Source organism: Eleginops maclovinus, chromosome 15 (genome assembly GCF_036324505.1).
Source record: "Eleginops maclovinus isolate JMC-PN-2008 ecotype Puerto Natales chromosome 15, JC_Emac_rtc_rv5, whole genome shotgun sequence".
NCBI lineage: Eukaryota > Metazoa > Chordata > Actinopteri > Perciformes > Eleginopidae > Eleginops > Eleginops maclovinus.
Window position 1 is genome coordinate 6,108,102 of NC_086363.1, and position 21,663 is coordinate 6,129,764.

Genomic DNA, 21,663 nt, shown 5'->3' on the forward strand with positions numbered 1-21,663 from the left:
GTATAATACTAAACGGCTCCTTTTTAAGTCCTTTTTGTTTTAAACTGAGCTAGAAAATTGAATTTCTCAAGGGAACCGTAAGACATGTTATGAAATATCTTTGCTTTCTTTTCAAGAGAATTTAAAAGATGAGTACGCTCTCCTGTCTGTTGAAAAAATCAACCAGAACAACAACAACAATCTTGTCAGCTAACTCTCAGGTAGAAAAAAAACAGCAAATTCCTTAAATGTCTTACCTTTCTTTTCTTCATAAGGTATTTTGGAGAAATAGATGAAACAATCAAGATGACAGTCTTTGGAGACACAGTTAAATTATTCTTATTGTACTGACAGATTTTTTCTTTTTTTAGGAAAATAAGCTTTCCAACACAGAATGACTTCATGAGGAGCTTTTTCAACTATTTCAAATCTGCTTAGTCGGATATTTACATGGTCTAGGGGGAAATATAAACATGCATGTCAGGCTGAAGGGTATTTCCACCCCGAGAGAACTTAAATGTAGGCGTGAAGAACGATCCTGCCCTGCTGGATGTCAGGTGCTGAGGTATGGCTGAGGCGTCGGGTCGTATAGGACGCAGGATGTCGTATAAAATGATAAAGTGTTACGGAGACCAGATGAGAGTAGCTCCAGCCTGAAGGAAAGTGCTCTTTTGTCTCTGATTAATGTACACGCATTCAGCCCCCCCTCTATAGCTGTATTTGGCTCGCGGCACCCAAAGACCATTTGGGTCAAGATATCAAAGGCAGGATCCAGCTGAGCCCAATGCGCTCGGTCATGTTTGTACTTTTTTTTGCGATAACAATAATACTTTACTGTCAGATCAAGACTGACATTTTTCCTGAATCACAGCAGCTCCATTTGTGACATCAAACAATGACAAATATTAAGCATTTAACATAACATCACGAGAAAAAAATATGCTCAAGATCCTGTATCGTACATCAGATCTGGAATTTAACTTTATTTAATTTCAGGATTGACTGGTACACAAAGGACTGATTCAGTCTAACTCTATTAAATTGTCGGACCTTGTACTTCCGATAAATGCTGAACATACTGACTAACAATTTTCACATTTGCACATACTACTGTATGTTTTTAGCCTACTTACACTCACAGGATATATTGTATTTTGAATTAAAAGTGCACCATTTATTTAAAGTACTATGCTTAAATGGTTCGGTCCCTATAGTATTTATTCGTATATAAGAGAGTATTCTAACTTATTCTGTGTATTTTTTTGGTGTAGATACTCTTCTAGATACTTGTCTCTTCTACTGAGAATATGTAGGTATTGTTTGTCATTTGTTTTACTTGTATTTTGTCAAAACAGGTACCAACTTGTGCTTTAACTAAGTAAATATCTATCTATCTATCCATCTATCCACCCATCCATCCACCCATCCATCCATCCATCCATCCATCCATCCATCCATCCATCCATCCATCCATCCATCCATCCATCCATCCATCCATCCATCCATCCATCCATCCATCCATCTATCCATCCATCCATCCATCCATCCATCCATCCACCCACCCATCCATCCATCCATCCATCCATCTATCCATCCATCCATCCATCCATCCATCCACCCACCCATCCATCCATCCATCCATCCATCTATCTATCTAAGCACCAGTAGCATGTTTCGACACACATGTCTTATGAACATGCATCTGTGAGTGTCGAGCTTGCATGAATTGTATCGGATATTTTTATTGTCTCGAGTTACTCACGCCCACTGACTCAGAGAGTTTGCCTTGAGGGTGATGGAGGAAAAAATGGAAAGAGTACAAAAGGGCTTTGAACAGTCAGACAGAAACAGTCAGACAGGCAGAGCGGGGGGGGGGGGGGGGTAGACAGACAGAAAATGAAAAGCAGTTCTAGAGGAATGGATGAGACTGTCTGACCAGCTGCACTGACAATGTGGGCTGCTGATGAGAAGCGGGCAGCGAAACTGTTGAGTAACACGGGCCTGTCGAATCAGCTGTGTTAGCTCTCACTCTCTGCCACGCTGGCAACTCACTCAAAAGCTCATTAATTTCTAATTCCTGTAGACACAGCGACGGCCAGTGATGAATTATCAGGGCTGGACAATGGATTGGTCGCTGCTTGTTTGGCCTTTTTTTTGTTCTGTGTGGATTTTTTCCTAGCTTGGTTTATTCAGAGGGGAGCCGTGTGAGAGCAAGTTTTTTCCTTTGCAATAAATTGCTGTTTTGAAAACGTAAGCACAAAACTTTAAATCAGCTCAAAGCACATGTTTTTTATTTGACGGCAAAAGACAGCAGAACCCCCGTGTGTGATATCGTCTAAAGATGTTTGTGCAGATCAAGCTGAATGCATGATTCAGTTTAGATATAACGGATGTATAATCTCATTACAGATCTTTATAACTGTGAGTGTGTTACATTGTTATTTTCCATGTCAAAAGACTAAAGGTAGGCAGAATATAAGGTTCCAGTACCATGTTAATAAGAATTGAGGTCATTTTGTCATTATTATTTTCGTAACTGTGGCCAATCTGACTATGAGTCATGCTAACCTTGCACCCACCACCTCCTTTATAGAGAGGAGATATGAAAATACAAGCATTACAGCATATTTCAGTGCAAGTGTCCCATACAAATCTAAATTATACATGAATCATTCGCTCAGAATTAAAGTCACATTAAAATTAAATGCAGCTAAATGCATATACTCGTCTGCTACACGCCAGCTAGTTGAACCCTGCGTGTTCACTTCAACACACCATCATTACATGAGTGGATATACATTCTGTGAATCTTCATAAGAAAAAAGCAAGGTAGCAGGCAGATTTTACTCCTGACAGAAGAACATGTGTTAAAAATGATATCTCCTTTCAAAAAGAATACACCCGACACTACAGTATACACACTACCAGGCCAAAAAAAAAGGTCACACGCTCTAATATTTCGTTGGACCGCCTTTAGCTTTGATTACGGCACGCATTCGCTGTGGCCTCGTTTCCACAAGCTTCTGCAATGTCACATTTATTTCTGTCTTGCATTAATGTTTCGCCAAGATCTTGTATTGATGACAGGAGATTCGGACCACCGCGCAAAGTCTTCTCCAGCACATCCCAAAGACTCTCAATCGGGTTCAGGTCTGGACTCTGTGGGGGCCAATCCATGTGTGAAAATGATGTCTCATGCTCCCTGAACCACTCTTTCACAATTTGAGCCCGATGGATCCTGGGATTGTCCTCTTGGAACATGCCCGTGCCATCAGGGAAGAAAAACTCCATTGATGGAATAACCTGGTCCTTCAGTATATTCAGGTAGTCAGCTGACCTCATTCTTTGGGCACATAACGTTGCTGAACCTAGACCAGACCAACTGCAGCAACCCCAGATCATAGCACTGCCCCCCACAGGCTGGTGACCTTTTTTTTGGCCTGGCAGTGTATAAAGGACAGTAGTGTTAAAAGTCCATCATAGTACTCTGTTCAGTTTGTGACCATAGGTAATACACATTCATGCCAACAGATTCACAATATTCTACTCATTTATAGGTAATAACGCACAAAATAAATGCACCGCACAAGGCCTTGAAGAAAAGACTGCAAGCTAGGTATCAAGGATGTCAACAATATATCATTCAAGATCTTAAAATGTGTTTATTCAGTGTTGGTGAACAGAGCTTCTTTTTAACACAGTGCTACCTCACTGCTACAGTTTTTAGGAGATCCTCGTGCCGTTCACTCTTGAGTTTCAATTTGTAACCTCCCGTGGTTTCCTGCCAGTGTCCATTATCTGAGCAGTGAGTGGAGATGAGGGCAGCTACTGAGATCCAGGATTTCAATTAGGCGGATGGGATGCTCAACTTCTTGAGAGCTCCACTTTATAAAGGCAATATATTTTTGATCTAAAATGTTACTGTTTCATCAGAAAGGGTCAGCCATCATCTAATGACTTTAGTAATGATTCATGGAGAGCTTGACGTTCATGCCTGTCATAATTTCTCCGGAGGAGATGTGATTTTTTTAAAACTGATTTCCCAGTAATAAGTCATCTCTGAGCTGGAAGGCTCTCTGACCTGCAAAACCTCTGCCAACGCAGATGGCTGTGTTTGTGTTTGTGATGTTTAGACAAAATAATGCATGAATGAAACGCTTAACAGCCGCTGTTTTGGGCATAGTGAATGTCTCTCCAGTCAGTGAATTAGCAGCATTGCGTGAGATGGACAACAAACAGAAATCTAGATCCACATCAGGTGTAAAGTCTTATGTTACGGTTATACAGTATGTCCATCAGTATTTATGGAAATCTGTGGGCAGAGACAGGCTATTAGAGGCAGACACATTTACTTTTTCCCACCTCATTAGTGTAGGCAATAAAAGTCTTCATTTGCCTTCTGGTGGAGACACTGTTATTGAAAAGCCTTACCACAGCATGAATGAAAATGCTCCAATCATTGCTGACCCCAGAAGAGCAGTAATAGGTGATACTTTAGGGTGCTACAAATAAATTACATTGCATTTTCCGGGCTCAAGTTATTTCCTGTGTGATTTCTGGTTGACTTGTCGTCTTAGTATAATGTGTGCAACAAGATGGGGGTGAAGGGATATAAGGTTGGAGACATTTTGGATCAATGATGGACACTTGTAGTGATTGCAGGGCTGTGTTGTTGTGAGGTTTTGCATCCTTTATCAGGTCAAATTGATCTGGATTGTGGTCAACTTCAATATTGGAAAAATTGGGTTTTCTAGACAATGTACAGCTTACAAAAGTGGTAAAAAACAAATTGAAAAGTGCAGGTTTTCTGTAATATTGCAACTGAATTCAGTGGTTTTATTCTAAGTCATGTCATGTGTTGCCACGTTGGGAAAAAACAGAAAGAAATACCGTGTTAACACATCAATCGGGACTTGTAGCACACATTTATTTGTTATACTGATTGCAAACCAAAAGAGCATTTTAGCCTTTGTGAAACTGTTTTCCAGACTCAGAAATAATAGTTTCCAAGCAACACCTGGATTTGGATGAGTACAAACAGAAGAATGGGAAATTCAGGACGCGTAAATAAAAACAGACACACTTAAAACTGCATTTGACAAATTGAAGAAATTACAAAATGTGTGATGTTTCCTGTGAATCCTGTTCTCCTTTTGTTTCTGATGGGGAGTGAACCTACCTGCTGTCCTGTTCGTCTGTCCTGTCCGTCATGCCCTTGGCTGCCTTGGCCGAGACAGTCACGCAGAGAGCTGTCACGCAGATGTCCTCCTGACAAACAGGGGGCGCTGTCTGCTCCGGCGTCAGTCTCTGTGTGCCTCTGTCCCCCTGCTCAGCCCGGCTTTGGCTCTGTTAACCCTCTTCTCTTCTCCCCCTCCTCTGTCTCTCTCTATCTGTCTCTCTCGCGGCACTAGGCGCGGCTCCCCTCCTGTTCATCCACCTTAAGCATTGCTGAGGTACTCCTGCATGTGTTCTAATGCATCCTTACGGCCGTCATCATGGCATCGGTTTCCCTCCCTCGCCATACGCACTCCTTACCTCCTGCCTGGAATGATTGCTTCACCCCCTCAACTCCATGTCGTTTCCCGTGTGTGTGTGTGTGTGTGTGTGTGTGTGTGTGTGTGTGTGTGTGTGTGTGTGTGTGTGTGTGTGTGTGTGTGTGCACTGAAAAAACTGAGATGTTGACTTTAATTAAATGTATTAAGTCACCAAATGTCATATTATTGTATTACGTTAGTTGAAAGCAATAGTATTAAGTTGAACCTTGTATTTTGTATTCAAACTTAATATTATTGTTTTCAACTAACCTACTAAAGTTTGTTAAAGTCAACGTTTCTGTGTGTGTGTGTGTGCGTGTGTGTGTGGTGCGCGCGTGTGCGCTCCTGCCTGCTGTTCTCCTGCTGTCTGTGTTTTTTCAACACACTACCCACTATCTTTACCATTCCTCTTCTTTGTTTTCGTGTGGATGTGGTCTTGTTATGTTTTTTTTCTAATTGTTGTCTTGTAGTGAAACGTCACTCTGAGTCTCGTACTGTATCTAACCCTCGCCTTGTTTCACACACCCTCTAAAAATAAACACACCTCCATCACATGGCATATTTCTCAACTGCGTTTCAACCTCAGAATTGAAGTTGAAAGATGCTTGAATTATGTATTTGAATGGAAGTGATATTGCTTGCACAAACAAAGTATGTGTACACATTTTAGTTCCTTTTGAAAAGGGTCTCTCTCTCACACACACACACACACACACACACACACACACACACACACACACACACACACACACACACACACACAGCATTGTGTAAAAGAGAAAAGGCTCGCTGAATGTGCTGTAAGCCTCTGCAGCTCTCCTGTGCTTGTTACTCTGGTCATGCCCCAGCGACTCTGATCTTTAAGTGATAAAGACGTGGCCTCAGTGCAAGGGCGTGGAAGAGAGCTGACACTTGTCCAATGAGATATCGACGTCCATTGATTACCTGTAATTGCAAAGTAATGAAATCTGGAAAAGAGCACTCACAATCACGCTCGCTCTTCCTCATAAACAGATTACATTGCACTAATTAGATCACTTGGAATGTATGTTAAACCAATTTTATATTTTTTCACCTTTTGTGGTATTGTACACCAGCCATAATTGAAAAACAGAAGTTCCAAATTAACTGTACAGTATGTCAAAGAGAATTTAAATACTAATGTAATGCTGATGATGCTGGCTTGCCCAAGTCAGTATGGTTCAATAACATCTATAATAGTTGGTTTTTTTTATCAACGTTCTTATTGATATTCATTCAATCTTATGGGATATTTGCAGTTTATGTAAAGTGTTTCCCAATTTTCAAATGCTGTTCAGTATAAATGTTAAGGCACTATCCTTTTAAATACCAAATCTAAGAGATATTCATTCATCATTATATATTCTACTATTTATATTTTATCTTGCAATATAATACTGGCCTAACACATTTCCGTATCAATGAGGCTATGTGTCACCTTACATGCTTTGAGGAAGTTTAATTGACCTTATCCTAGACCTAAATCAGAATCTCTGTCCCTGCCCTCTTGATGAGCTGCTGCCAGACAGAGGCCTCGGGTACGACCAGGGGTCAAGCACTCACTCAGGTTCAATCCTTGCACACACACTCCCTTATAGAGAAATGTGTCCACAGTAGCCACACTCTACTGGTACTGTTGTGAAAATCCACTGAACTGGTTCTGTTCTTCATCCATCTTTGGTTTTGTTTCTTGGTGGTTAGTGTTTTCTAGTTGTTTGCCATTTATTTTTATCCTTCAATTTCCTTTGATGCGATTGCAGAGTGTGTGTTAGGCTAGTTCTGGTTGAGTTCAGGGATGTGTGTGAGAAATGAGGCGACTGTGTGAGCAACTGTGTTTTAAAAGCTCCACTAACTGATACTGATGTGTTGATGAGAATCGGTGTGCATGCCTGTTGCCTGCACCTGTGTGAGAGAGTGTGTGTGGCATGAAGGTGAGTGACTATCCTGTGGCTTCCCCCAGGCCTCACGGAGAGAATTCAGGGCTCACCTGGATGAGGTCATCACGCTCAAGTCAAGGTATTCTACCTTGGACCAGGTAAACCCGCTAACCTTCTACCAACCTCTTAATCTACCGGCATGCAGGCCACTGGCATCCCACAATGCACCTCACACACCAACACACATGTACACAGGCAGGGAGAGGCACATTCAACATTTTAGACTAGACACTCTGGGCCACCCTTAACTACAGCAAACCGGCTCTTACTTTAGTTTAGTGCCTTTGCTGATACTCCAAAACAACACAGATGATACACAAAGTACAGTACTGGTTAAAATCCAGAAAGTGTCATTGTGAAAGATCAAAACATGGTGAAATTGAGGAAGTAGACCCCATTTACAGGTGTAAAAACATGAGATTTTTGACTGGATATCTTATACATGAACACACTGTCTTTCTGCAAATGATTTTTAATTACTTTACATTGGAGATGTCCCTGTGAGTGCTCCTCTTACTGGTTTAAGGTAGGCAGGGCACAGCTTGAAAAGATGTACTCCAATTTCCCCAAAAAGACTTAGCAATATCTGAAGAGAAACAGGATGTCAGTTTTGGGTTGATTACCTCATAAATAATTAGTCTACTTACAGTTTGATCATGGCTTATCTTTTTATGTCAGTAAAAATAAAAATCATAATGAAACTAAGCTTTGAGAGGTTTTAAGGGCTCACTTTAGGGAATGTATATTGATACCATTATCTGATCGCAGGCGACAGTGAGCTGATGCATGTTGATGCCAGGTAAATGGGGTCTGTGGTTCTGCAAAAACAAACAAAACATATTATACTCCTCATTAAACTGATTCATTCAGGGGGAGGTGTGTAGGTCATCAGGACAGGTTTCCAAGTAGTGTGGTGATACATATGGCAATAGTGTAAAGTGTAAATGGAAAAGCAGCACTTGAGTTGGACAGAGTTGCCCTGTGTATGACCACCTTTAGTAGCACATTCCTCCCCATTGCCTCTATGAAATCTCAACCAGCACTCATTCTCTCTCATTCATCCCCCATCTGGTCATTTCATGTGATCTGTGTGTGTGTGTGTGTGTGTGTGTGTGTGTGTGTGTGTGTGTGTGTGTGTGTGTGTGTGTGTGTGTGTGTGTGTGTGTGTGTGTGTGTGTGTGTGTGTGTGTGTGTGTGTGTGTGTGTGTGTGTGTGTGTGTGTGTGTGTGTGTGTGTGTGTGTGTGTGTGTGTGTGTGTGTGTGTGTGTGTGTGTGTGTGTGTGTGTGTGTCTGTGTGTGTGTGTGGCTGTTGATATTGTAGTGTTTTGAGTGTGTGAGCTTGTCTGTGTGAAAGGGGTTGGAATTTTGAGCACAAGAGTGTGATTCTGAATTAACGGATGATGAAGAAATTGAGAAGCCCATGAAAACTAATGGAAGTCAGTGGAGAGACCAGAGACCTTCACTGGTGTCACCCCCTTCAGGCTCTTTCCCCCCTAGAGAGGAAGACTTGCTCTGGATTTCCACAGGATTTTGTCCTGCCCTCTACCGCTATGTCGCTATCACTCCAGCGTTTTGTCCTCTGCTCCATCCCTCTCCCTCTCTTGCCCCGTCCCGCGGGGCGGTTGAATCTGTTCCAAACGAGCCTCCCTCGCCCTGTCACAACCCTCTCTTCCTCACGGCGGACGGATAAATCTTCCCCTTTTTTGCATAATTTCTCTGACAGCTCCTTTGTTTTTGTGCTGAGTTCAGCACCGCAGCGGTTGCATCCCATCATTTCCTGCAGCCTCTCCTCGGCCAGCTCGTTATTGGCCCCATCGATTTTCCCCTGGGCGGCCCTCAGCCCCCGGAGCCACGTGTCTCGCTGACCTGGCCACGCTCGCTATTCTCTGTCCGTACGACACCACCGCCTCCCGCTCCCCATCGCCCATTGATCTTCTTGGCAGATCTCCATGACAACCCGTCGTCAGGCTGTTTCTGTGGCGACAGTGGGGTCGGCGTGATTAGTGTTTCTGGCAGAGGGTCCAGTATTTTTTTATTTGTGTGTGTGTCTGCATTCTGAGTTTACTGCAATTAAGACGAATAAAGACACACACACACACACACACACACACACACACACACACACACACACACACACACACACACACACACACACACAACAACAATGACTCTCAATTACTTTAGTTCACCTTAGTCTGCTGACAGAGGGACTTTCTATTCTGAATGTGTGTGTGTTTCCATGTGCATCCCTCATTGGAGCTCATTCTCTTCTCTCACTTGGTCAGTCTCTCACCAGTACGGAGGGGATTGCAGTGGAGGGTAGATTAGAAATGAGTGTGAGATTGTTTGAAAGTCTGCTTTTTTGCCTTCCCCCTCCCTCTATGTCCAAAAAACATCCCATTCTGCTACTGCACTCATTCTCCACAAACTCTCCTCACTTCCAAACACACACTCCTGTAGCCTTTTCCACTGTCTTCATCTCCATATGCAAACTGTCTCCCCCCATCACTCTCTGATGGTATGATCTTTTCTACTTAGCTTTTCTTTTTCTTTTTTTTTTTGCCATAATGAGGTCTTGTTTTCCACCGTGTCAGTCTTAGTGTCATCACTCCACCTTGCATCAAGGCTTGTAGCTGTTTTTGGTTAACGGTGACTGTGTATTAACTGCATTAGCTGCAGGACAGATTCATGTCATAACTATAGAGGCATATGTGAAACTGGATAAGGAAGTAGAAACGTGTGATACTTGTGGTTTGTCTGTGTTTAGAGAAACTAGCTAAGTAGTGAGCTTCTGATGTAATTGTTCTGCGTTTATCTTGTCTTCATTTTAAAAATGTAGTTGTCTTTTGCAGTGCTTTTCTTTTTTTCTTTCGAAAGGCACACTTTGTACGAAAATGTCCTAGCTGTCGAACGTTAGACTTCATATGTGCTTTTCAATGTCTGCAAGTTTGATCTGTGTCTTGCTGTAGCTGTATTTAGCTCCCTTAATCCCCACCTTTGTCCTTTTTCTGTCTCTTTTTTTCAACATACCTCTCTCTCTCTCTCTCTCTTTAAATGAGGGCTCTGCAGTTGTGCTACTAATCTCCTAGCAACCACAGCTGGTGTCCTCATGGTGGTCCCCTAAATAGGCTGTTTACAAAAAAATAAGCCTCAATAACAGATAGCAGATGTAGAAGAAAATATATCAGACAAATACACTTTACCTGTAAGTGTGGTTCATTTAGGTGAAGGAGAATTGTGAGAAGTATATTATATTTCACTGTGACACGGTAAACTGTCCTGTCTTTAGTTATCTATTTTTTGGACTCCTTTGTTTTCATCCGTAACATAGTGACATCAATATGTAACACTTGCTGTTCTATTGGATGAACTTCAACACATTGAACCTGATAGGCTAAGGGCTGGAACTTCTCTAGGCTTTTGACCAATCACAACAGAGCCAGCTAACCGAATCAGAGCAGACTGGCAGTAAGAGAAACTGACCTTTTTGAACATTAAAGCATGGAAACATGTCACAGTGGAGGAAAAAATACAAACCTGATGTTCTCTCCCAATCCAAAAATGACACTAGAGTCAGTTATTACAAGACTAGCGCAGAAGTTATCCTCTCAAAGAGTTGTATACTTCAAAATGTTTTTTACAAGTGCTCCCAGGGCCTCCAATATGGCTGTCACTGGGTGCCATATGCCGGCTGAGAGCCCACTGCGCTTTCTTTCTCTTTCTTACTATCTCAGTTCTGTCCCTGCTGCTCCTTTCTCCTGCTAGGGTTGCCTGTCGTAGCGGATGCCTGTCTGTCTGTCTGTCTGTCTGTCTGTCTGTCTGTCTGTCTGTCTGTCTGTCTGTCTGTCTGTCTGTCTGTCTGTCTGTCTGTCTGTCTGTCTGTCTGTCTGTCTGTCTGTCTGTCTGTCTGTCTGTAGTGTTGTGGTTTGCTGGGACAGATGCACTGATGCCTGTGATTCGATGCTTTATCTCCACTAGCTCCAGTGTAGGTTGGAGGGGCTTAAAGATGATCGCAGGAGGACCTTCAGCTCTCGAGTAACTATCCCGCCCCCCTCCCCTCCTTGCCTTTCCCTCAACCTCCTCCGAGGAGCGCGCAAAACAAACGCCCCTGCTCTGTGTCCCCCCCTCCCCTTCTCCCTTCCTCGCTTGCCTAGCTATCTCTCTAGCCCTCGCTTACTCTCTCTCTCTCTCTCTCTCTCTCTCTCTCTCTCTCTCTCTCTCTCTCTCTCTCTCTCTCTCTGTATATGTCTTTCTATCTGTCTGTGTCCACATTTCTCTTTCTCGTCCTCAATCTGTCTGTTGTTCACAATTTCTCTGTCCGGTCTGTTAGGAGTCCTCTCTCTGTCTCCCACACACACTTTTCCTCTTCTTGTTTCTCTGTCCGTCTCCCCCTTCTCTCCCCCCATCTGTCTCTGTTTCTGTCTCTCCGGTTAACATGCTCTGCTTTCAGTAGCTATGTCTGGTGTGCTGGATGTCTGTTCAGTAGATGCCATCAGGCCGCTCGAGTGGTCTTTATTGTTTTTGTTCTTTTTCCTCCTGTTTTCCCTCCTTTCTGCTGTGTCTCGGCTCTGTAGTTTAGTGAAGTCTGTCTAGTTCGTGCTTCCTGTTTTTGTTTGGTTTTTTTCTTTCCGGGCTGTGGGACCACGTCATGCTGACCCTCATCCTTCCACCCTCTGTCTCTCTCTCTCTCTCTCTCTCTCTCTCTCTCTCTCTCTCTCTCTCTCTCTCTCTGTTGTTGTTCTTCTTTATCTCTGTCTCTCCATCCCTCATCCTCCTCTACCATCCCACCCACCTTGCCTCACCTCCCATCTCCCATCTCCCACCCTCTCACCTCGGCTGTTTGGTGCCCAGTGGTGTCACAATGTTAGCTTAGCTAGTATGGCGGTGAGGGAGGGGAGGGAGAGAGAGAGGGGTATATGGCTGGGTGGTAGGGGTAGAGAGAACTTCACCTTCACCATGGGTGTTTTGGTTCTCCTTACACCACACACCACCCACACCCAATGTGTGTGTTATTGTGATGCAATAGTTGCAAATAGGACTTCCACACAGAGTGAAAGACATGTGAGGGCAGACAGAATGACAACAGGTTATGCAAATACAAAACATCTGATAGGTTGACAGTCGGGGCTTATTCAGGAAGACAAATGGAGAGCAAAAGAATCCCCAAAATCAAAATAGTCCAGCTTACTATTGGACAAAATACATTTAAGTTGAAGTGATTTTCTACAGACTCTAAAATAATGTTATTTCTACTATTTGGTGAACAATAAATAGTTTTATTCTGAGCCAATCTTACAAGTTATGACTCACCTTCCCTTATTTAGTCCTTCCCTAAAGCTGAGCTTCCCAACAGCATGCTCCTGCTGTAACACTTGGTAGCCAATTATTTCCCAATAATACAACATACATCACTTCGGAGTATGTTGTACAATTGGCAGATTTTTTTATCACTACTTAACTACCTACAATATAATCAATAACTCCGGAAAACACTTTAAAAAATGTTTAGTTTTTTTTTTTTTTTCTATCTTGGTTACAAAACCAACATAGAGAATGAATATAGTTTGAAATGTGAATACACATATCTTTTTCTTTTTTATTTCAGTTTTGTTTTCCATTTTCATTTAGCCGTATCTACAGAGTCAATACATGAATACGTATACTGTAAATACGTGGAAAAATATCCAAAAAGAGTAACCAATATCTTCTTTGTGACCGAATAAGCCATCATCTTTATTTTGAGATCTGCACACATGAGATAGAGGGTATTTATTGTCAGCACCATGTGTTCCTTTTGTGGTATTGTTTTAATTTATCTGGCTAAGACATATAAGCTATAAACAATACCGACAACACTTTTAAGTTAGATGAAGTGTGAGATGCTTTTGGGAAGCTCAGCCCAGTTTTCGCCCACTCCGCTCTCCTCCCCCCCTTGCTATAGATTACAGGAGGTAAAGTACTAGTGCAGCTGTCACGCCGCATCAGCGATCTCCAGAGAGACCGTCCTGCACCACATCTGAACAGCCACTATCTGAACTCGACACTACATCTCCACTACATTTGATGTCACACCGTAGCACAGTTAAACATCTGTTATGACCTTGTGTGATACGATATTGTCACTCTGTATGTTGTTGCCTTTGTCCGTATATTCCTTTTCTAATCTAATAGTGATATGAAATGTGCATTTATCAGTGTGAATATCACCTGTGATGTAGTGTACAGTAAGTGATGAAAATTGTAATGCCGGAGTGCAGTCATCTCCCAACAACAGCAGGACAAAGTGCACAGTGTAGTGTGACACGGCTCTTGCCAATGCTTCTGACTGTTGTATAAACAGCTTCTCATCTCAAGCATGTCAAAAGAGCGGCCCGGTTTATCTCAAATTACCACTACCTCTGCTTTCTCTCTTTCCTTTTGCCCTTCATCTCTTTTGCCAAATCACCCTCTCCATCTTTAGGTGCAGTCACGATGCAGCAGCAAAGAAAATATCCTAAGATCAAGTGAGTACTAAGTTTCCAATGCAAAACCACTCTCTGTTATATTGTATGTCACAACGTGTGCTCTCAAACAAGCATAAACAGATTTAATTATCACAGGATGTGATAATGCAAGCATGGTTTGTGTGTGGCGGCCGTGTTGCACACCCTTTTTGTGCGTGTGTGTGTGTGTGTGTGTGATGTTTTGCCAAAGGTTGTTAAGCCTCATGTTGAGCATCAGAATATGCTGTGGAAGCATAAGTGTATGTTTAAAGGAGAGAAATTGGGTCAAGGGAAATCAAAGCACAGCGTCTATTCTTCACTGTGAGGCAGAGGGAGAACAAGATACAGAGAGAAGGGGGGAGAGGGAGCAGATTACATATTAGTTACACCTTGCTTTGTTCCTTTTACCTTTGGAATTATTATTAGAGAGGTATTATTAGGCCGACATGGCTGCTATCATTCAGCTGGTTCCACACATTCTTGAAACAAACAGGACTATTTCTTCTCCAAGCCCTCCTCGTGGTGTCGGCTCCTCACATATATTTATTTCTAAATGTGTTTTTTTTGCATGTGTGCATTATCATATTCAAATTCAACCTCTACTGCTGCAGACACAAACCCAATGCGCCCAGATCAGTCTGAATCAATAAGTAGACATTTTGGAAACTCCTTTTTTGTAGCTTTTCGGCTGAAAGAAAATTCTTGAAATATAGATTTTGTCTCCGGAGATAGTTGAGTGGTTCAGTTCCTTTCCTTTAGAGGCTGCTCTGTCTCTGGATTGATTCCCTGCAGAGTTCTCTCTCTCTCTCTTAACTTTCAATCTGTCTTATTTAAGAATTAAAAAGCCTTAAAAGGGGAGAGTGTTCTCTGATTTAGGCTGGGATTTTTCATTGCAAAGCTTGGGTAGCCTGGAGCTATGTCTGAAATCACTCTGTGTTTTCTACCGAGTGCACTACATTACTTGTTATCCAAATTTTATGTATAAATGTTGGCACACTTTAGTGTCCTTAAAATAAAAACTAATGTCCATAGACGATGATTGATTGGGATTCATAAATGGAATTCTTACTAAACTTCTGATTGTATTTCTCTATATTATTGTGCTGAAGATATTTAAAACTTTGTCATATATGTCTGTGGACAAGTTTGATTCAATTCCAGTATATAAAATATATTTTTGAGGTCATTTGAAGCAATCTTGGACAAAACCATTTCAGATGCTCCGTATAAAAATAATAGAAGTTGATATTCTGGTCTCAAATATTGATATCCACCAAATATGTGTCAGGGTCTTCACTGTACTGCATGTTCAATATGAGTAATTTAATCAGTATAATGTTCCTGTTCTGTGATTTTTTTTTTAACAGTGTGTGTACTGTCTCTTTTCCCACCAGGTCACAGTGCAGTGGACATCACCAAGGTAGCCCGGAGGCACCGCATGTCCCCCTTCCCCCTCACCTCCATGGACAAGGCCTTCATCACTGTGCTGGAGATGACGGCCGTCCTGGGCACTGAGATCATCAACTACAGAGGTGAGGAGCCCTGCAGATCTGATCAATCGTCCTCACACACATGTTCATCTGCCCCATGGCATTTCCAGTTCCTTCTCCCATGATGTCTGCTGACAGCAGCCGCTCAGCATGCTGGGATGTTGATGTGTCCCACCTTTCAGATGGATGTAGCAACACACACTCGATAAGTTCACATGACAGCTTTTAAACACTCAATGTCCACAACTGGACTCTTCGCTGAATCAGCAGTTTGCATGCCATGGTGTCACTCACACTGATAGTGAAAAGCTTGCACACATAACTGTTCTGGGCTACACGACAAATAAAAGCAACCATTTCCTTATCATTGATATTTCGTTTGCATTCGCTGCTGCATTCTTTTTTTGTTGAGAAAGTTCATAGAAAAGAGTGTTAATCTCTCTAAAGCTGCTTTATTTGATATTAATAAAAATATATATATCGTTTATGTGGAAAGGGTCGCATTAAGTGACAAACCAAACCGAGAATTCTCATCAGACTAAGCATTTTAGTGTCTCTTTAGTTTTAGTTTAAGAGCCTGCAAAAGTTCTGTTTCAGTTCACTGTCATCCACTCTGAAAAGGGAAAAATAAAAAGATCTGATTTACATATATTTGTATTATTAGTGATCACCAGGTTTTGTTGCAGTTTTAAAAAAGTTATGTTTGCTTTTATAATAATCCACAGGTTTACCTAATTTTTCATTTTGAAATACTTCCCACTAAACACACATAGTACACACATTCAAATATTTAACGGGAATAGAATAAAGTGACACAAATTAGAAACAATACATACAGTATTTCATAGCCTAATTCAAGATTTAATTCATGTTTTAATGTTTCTCTGTAGGTATGTACTCTTTTATGGATTGCATGTCCAAACAGATACAAACATACACAGAGAAGTTAGTTTAGCCCCCGTGGGTCTAGTCAGCCTTCTGGCAGAGTGGCCTCAGCACCAGCGGAGGGTGACACAGAGCCAGGCTGAGGGCCAGAGGGGAAGACACACACTGTTTAATTCATCTCAGAAGACGGGGTAGCACAGATTGGGGGCACTAACACCCTGCGGCGGCACACATGACGTCTACATCAATGAGGGTAGAAGGAACTCTCTCTCTTCTGCCGGGTGTAAAGCGATGTTTCATGTTCCTTTAGAGGGGAGGGAGTTGTAGGATTTGCAGGAGCACAGCTGGGAGGATGACAGTGGGGAAAGGAGGAGAGCAGGTTGGGATATGAGTGATGAAATATTTAGAGAGACAACAGCTGGAGCAGCTCCCCTGCTGGATTTAGAGAGGTGTGCATGCATGCGTGCATGTGTTTGTACATGTATTGATGCTTATGCTGCATTTTAGCATTAAGCGTGTCTCTTATATCATCATCATATTGTCCTTTTACATGTAATAATCAGCATTGAATGCCTCTCTTTTACTGTTGAGCTCTTCGGGAGGTATGTTTCGGTAATATAATTCAAGAACAAGAATTGATTAGCACATTATGTGGACGAGTTATGTCACAAAGCACCTCACCGTTATGTAACCCTTTTAAACCCTGGGCCTTCTGTAGGAGCTGTTTCACAAAGCATCTGATCAAACAAATATTTCAGCTTCAGCAAAACCTCTGTTCTATTTTTATTTAATCCTCTGCTTCAACACATTGGTTTTAACAAGTTGAACAGCAGCTTGGAAGGAGATGTAAAAAACACACACAAATGAGACACGTCTACTAGTCACGTGTGTCTTCTTCTAGGACGTTGATATATCATTTACAACCACTCGTTATGGCTGTCTTTGACATGGTGTGTGTCTGCATGTGTGTGGGTGTAAATGCATATTATTTTCATTGATATCAAAGCTTAGATCTTCATATTAACTCCCACATAATCATAGGATAAAGGCTCTGAGAAATGCTATATATAGCCACATAGCAGCTTAAGGTATTTCTAGTGCCGGGATTTTTCTCCTCCACCCACTCTGTTTTCTTCATCTTCCTCTCCTTCCCTCCCTCTCTTTGAGCTATTGTTTATATGCAGAGTCTCTCTTCTGCCTACACAAGTGTTTTTAAGTTGTCTGGCTGGATATACAATTTGGAAAGCAACACTTGCTGTATGTGAATTAGTGACGCTGAAACAGAAAGGGGGAGTGTGTGTGTGTGTGTGTGTGTGTGTGTGTGTGTGTGTGTGTGTGTGTGTGTGTGTGTGTGTGTGTGTGTGTGTGTGTGTGTGTGTGTGTGTGTGTGTGTGTGTGTGTGTGTGTGTGTGTGTGTGTGATGGTCAGGTGGTGAGTCATGCACAGAGATTTTGATGCACGGTGTCACACTCTGTCTCTTTTAAAACACACACACACACATATACACACACAGACCTCTGGCACATATGCCACTCTGTATCTCTGAATCAGAAGCCCGGTCCCAGCTCCTCCTCCCCTTCTCATACTCAGGATCTCCCTCTTCTCCAACAGATGGGATGGGTCGAGTCCTGGCTCAGGACGTTTATGCCAAAGACAACCTGCCACCCTTCCCTGCCTCTGTCAAGGATGGTTATGCTGTGAGAGGTAAGAACCGTATATATTGTGCCAGCTGATTTGAAATATGTTCCTGTCCCGTCAGTCTCAGATGTAGACCAAGATCTGCTGACGTTGTTAAATAACCTACGAGCAGTTGAGTACAAAACATCTGCCTGGTATTTCAAATCCTTCGAAATGACCACCACAATCAGAATACAAATTTGTTTTATCGCTGCTTTATGTGAAGAGCTTTGAGGGGCAGCAAAGACTGGATAAAGGGAAAGAAGTCTGCCAATACATTTGCTTTGGCGTGCGATGATCCATACATAATGAGTCAAATCAATTTAAATAACAGATCATATATATTACATAATCTGTTGTAAAATCTATTTTAAATCAAATCTTTTTTACAATTAAATAAAAACAGCAGACAGATTTCTGTGATAATGTCCTGCTTATTTGGTACAATGACGGTTCTCATTCAGTCATCTCATTGAATGTTTCATTCAACAATACAATAAGGTATTTTTAATGCGTAATAACTGGAGAAATACATTGAAACCAAATATGTTTTAATCTTGTTTTGTTATATTGTAAGATTACTAGTGTAAGCGGAGACTTCACACGTCACAATTGGTTCCATCACACTAGGTCTAATGAAGGGAACCATTTGATGTGACCTAACACTCAATTTACCAATCACTGTTGAATGTAATCCAGCTGGCTCTCCAGTGTGTCTTTCCTCCTGTACAAATGTGCTGATTGTGCTGGTTAGAGAGGATCAGGACACTGGGGCAGTGGAGAACAGCTTCAGGGGGCCTTCTTCTGCCAACCTGAGCTGAGGGAAGAATAAGGCCTTGCATTGTGGGACATGGAGGGGGCTGTCCTCCATGGCTGCCAGGTGGAGATAAGTGGCAAGAGATAACGGGTCTACCTTGTTTTTTTCCGTAACATTCAGGCATAGTTGAATTCCTACAGTTGCATTCTTTAAAGCATTGAGGGCCCTGTTAACCTGGAGAGCAGGGTGGCAGCTGACTAGCTCCAGGCAGCTCAAAAACTCTTGCATGTAACATCTGCTGTTGGCTCTTGCTGATGGAGTAGGAGGAGCAGAGCACCACAGGTCTCTCTGGATGAAATGAATCTTGTCCTAAGGGCCTGGCGCCTGCCGAGGCGTACATGTGTAGATTTGAGAGATTTTAGAGCCTAGACGTTGTGTGAGGAAGGAGCCAATAACAAAGTAGTTTCACCAGAGCAGTGTTTTTTTTCTCTCAAACAAACATGGCAACCCCCAGATCTGGATCTAGGAGTTGGAAAACCCTCATTTGGATTGTGTCAGTTGGTGAAAAACTGAAGAAATTGTCCTCCTAAAAAAAAAAGGGCAATCATTTCATTTTATTACCATTGTGGAAGCATGTAGTCCTATATTTATAACACATTTCTTCCTCTCCAAGGACATTTTGTATATATATCAGTGTAAGTTAAGTTTGAATTGTGTTTTTTAGTGGCTCCTGATGAGTTTCATTCTTGTTCTTGTGTGTTTGGTCTGTAAACGTGCAGAAGAAATAGGTTGAAAGACAGGAATTAGAAAGTGTTCTGTGATCTTTAAGCATTGACATTACTGTGTATATTTCCATTATTATGTTTAATTAAACAACATCAATGTCTCTCTCCTCTCTCTCTCTCTCTCTCTCCTTCTCTTCTGGTTTGTTCATTCTTTTTCCCACTGAAATAAAATGAATCAACTAAATGGCACACCTACACACACATTTTCTGCTGCACATGTGTGTGACACTATTAAATCTTTCTTTTCTTTTAGCGGCTGATGGCCCAGGCGACCGCTTCATCATTGGAGAGTCCCAAGCTGGAGAACAGGTCTGCGCCCACGTTCACACTTTAGACACACACATATATTCTCTAGCTCACTAAAAAGTCCGACTCACACACACACACACACACTAACAGTCACACAAACACCCACACAACCTGTGTATGAAAATAAAGTACTTCACTTTTGTCCTTCACCTCACGCCTTGACCAGCTGTAATTGCTCACCAGTGTGTTCCCTTAGCAGGAGATGAAAAGCCCTTCGCCCCAAAGCGTGACAAAAAAAGTTAAAGTGCTGCCAAACTATAAAACAGATTAAACCTCTGAGACAACAGCGGGCTCAAGAGATTTATTGACTACCACTACCTCTCATATTGAAGAAAATCATGCAAACACATACTCCATGTTTGCCTCTTTACATCACTTACTAGGAATATGTGCTACTAGAGTTAAACAATAATCATAATGCCTTGTTCTGTGTGTGTCTCTCTGCAGCCCACCCACACAGTAATGCCTGGCCAGGTGATGAGGGTGACGACGGGGGCCCCTATCCCATGCGGGGCCGACGCTGTAGTGCAGGTGGAAGACACCGAGCTGCTCCGCGAGTCTGAAGACGTGAGTCGGACTTCTGGTCTTTACTCCAATGAAGAGGCAGGAAGAAGCAAAAATACAGCCCATCATGAAGGCCATCAGTAGCTTTTGATTTACATTCACCAGTAAATGCAGATACTATTTAGAGTTTATACCAATGCCATAGCAACTGAAAATGGATTATAGCAGTTTTAGATGTCACTGAGATGAGGTGAAACCCAGAGATGAGCGGAATACACAATGAATGTGGGTTTGTATAGTTGTTAATGTTCATTTTGATGGATCTGATGGTTTGTCTTTCAGGGCACAGAAGAGCTGGAGGTACGAATCCTCGTTCAGGCTCGCCCGGGGCAGGACATCAGGTCAGTGTGATTTTGTGTTGGTTGTGCCTCTCATAAGAAGCACTTTCAGACTGAATTAATGTAGGAGTATAATCCTTTATTTTCATTGTTTGTATGATCATTATGACTTTATAAAAATATATATACCTAAAGGAATACTTTAACTTAATATACTTTACTTTATATCGATTAATCACCCCTTTCGCTTTTAATTCTTGAAAAAAACGCTGTTTTTCTCGAATGCATCCACAGTGAACTAAGACTCAAAAATGGAAAAAAGTTCAGATGAGTTAAGCTAAATGGGGTCCACGTTTAACAATAGAGAGGCAAAACTCGAAAGCATGCAACACTGGATATGAAACGTTGTTACAAATGGTAATTTTGTAGGTAAAATCCACTATTTGTCTCTACCATCATTTTTATTTGTGTCACTTTTACTAATCATATATTTGTTGCATGTATTCAAATTATATTTCCATAGTGCATTCTCTCTTTCCTCTCTCTCTTTACCTCTAAACCATCCACTTTGCTTTCTGGTTATAGGCCCATTGGTCATGACATTAAGCGTGGGGAGTGTGTGCTAGCAAAGGGAACCCACATGGGCCCGTCTGAGATTGGTCTCCTGGCCACTGTGGGAGTCACAGAGGTGGAGGTCCAGAAATTCCCTGTGGTGGCCGTCATGTCCACAGGAAACGAGGTAAGAGGGTTAGGAGGAACGTGCTAGTTTTCGTCGAGAAATGTTTGATTTCATTCAGGAAATGTTACGCCTTGGCACTCAACCCACACTGTATCTGTATTTGCCAAAAAGCTTCAGCCTCAGCTGCTAAAGGTAACAACAACGGCCATCGTCTCTGACAGCACACCTCGTTCATATTTATGCACAATCAACATTGTTTTCTTTGACTGCGGACACCAGAACAACA

At 42.0% G+C, this 21,663-nt stretch overlaps 1 protein-coding gene across 3 annotated transcripts in view; it reads left to right on the forward strand.

Annotated features, from left to right (window-relative positions):
- Positions 1 to 21,663, forward strand: part of gphnb (gephyrin b) — a 79,523-nt gene that overhangs the window by 52,064 nt on the left and 5,796 nt on the right. For 2 of the 3 annotated variants that reach the window (XM_063902795.1, XM_063902796.1), the window contains exons 9-18: positions 5,391 to 5,432; positions 7,495 to 7,569; positions 11,450 to 11,506; positions 13,932 to 13,974; positions 15,348 to 15,485; positions 17,940 to 18,032; positions 19,801 to 19,856; positions 20,304 to 20,423; positions 20,703 to 20,761; positions 21,284 to 21,437. In XM_063902795.1, the coding sequence (XP_063758865.1) occupies positions 5,391 to 5,432; positions 7,495 to 7,569; positions 11,450 to 11,506; positions 13,932 to 13,974; positions 15,348 to 15,485; positions 17,940 to 18,032; positions 19,801 to 19,856; positions 20,304 to 20,423; positions 20,703 to 20,761; positions 21,284 to 21,437 (837 nt within the window). The remainder of the gene's footprint in view (positions 1 to 5,390; positions 5,433 to 7,494; positions 7,570 to 11,449; positions 11,507 to 13,931; positions 13,975 to 15,347; positions 15,486 to 17,939; positions 18,033 to 19,800; positions 19,857 to 20,303; positions 20,424 to 20,702; positions 20,762 to 21,283; positions 21,438 to 21,663) is intronic. The other variant, XM_063902797.1, reaches the window with a different exon arrangement.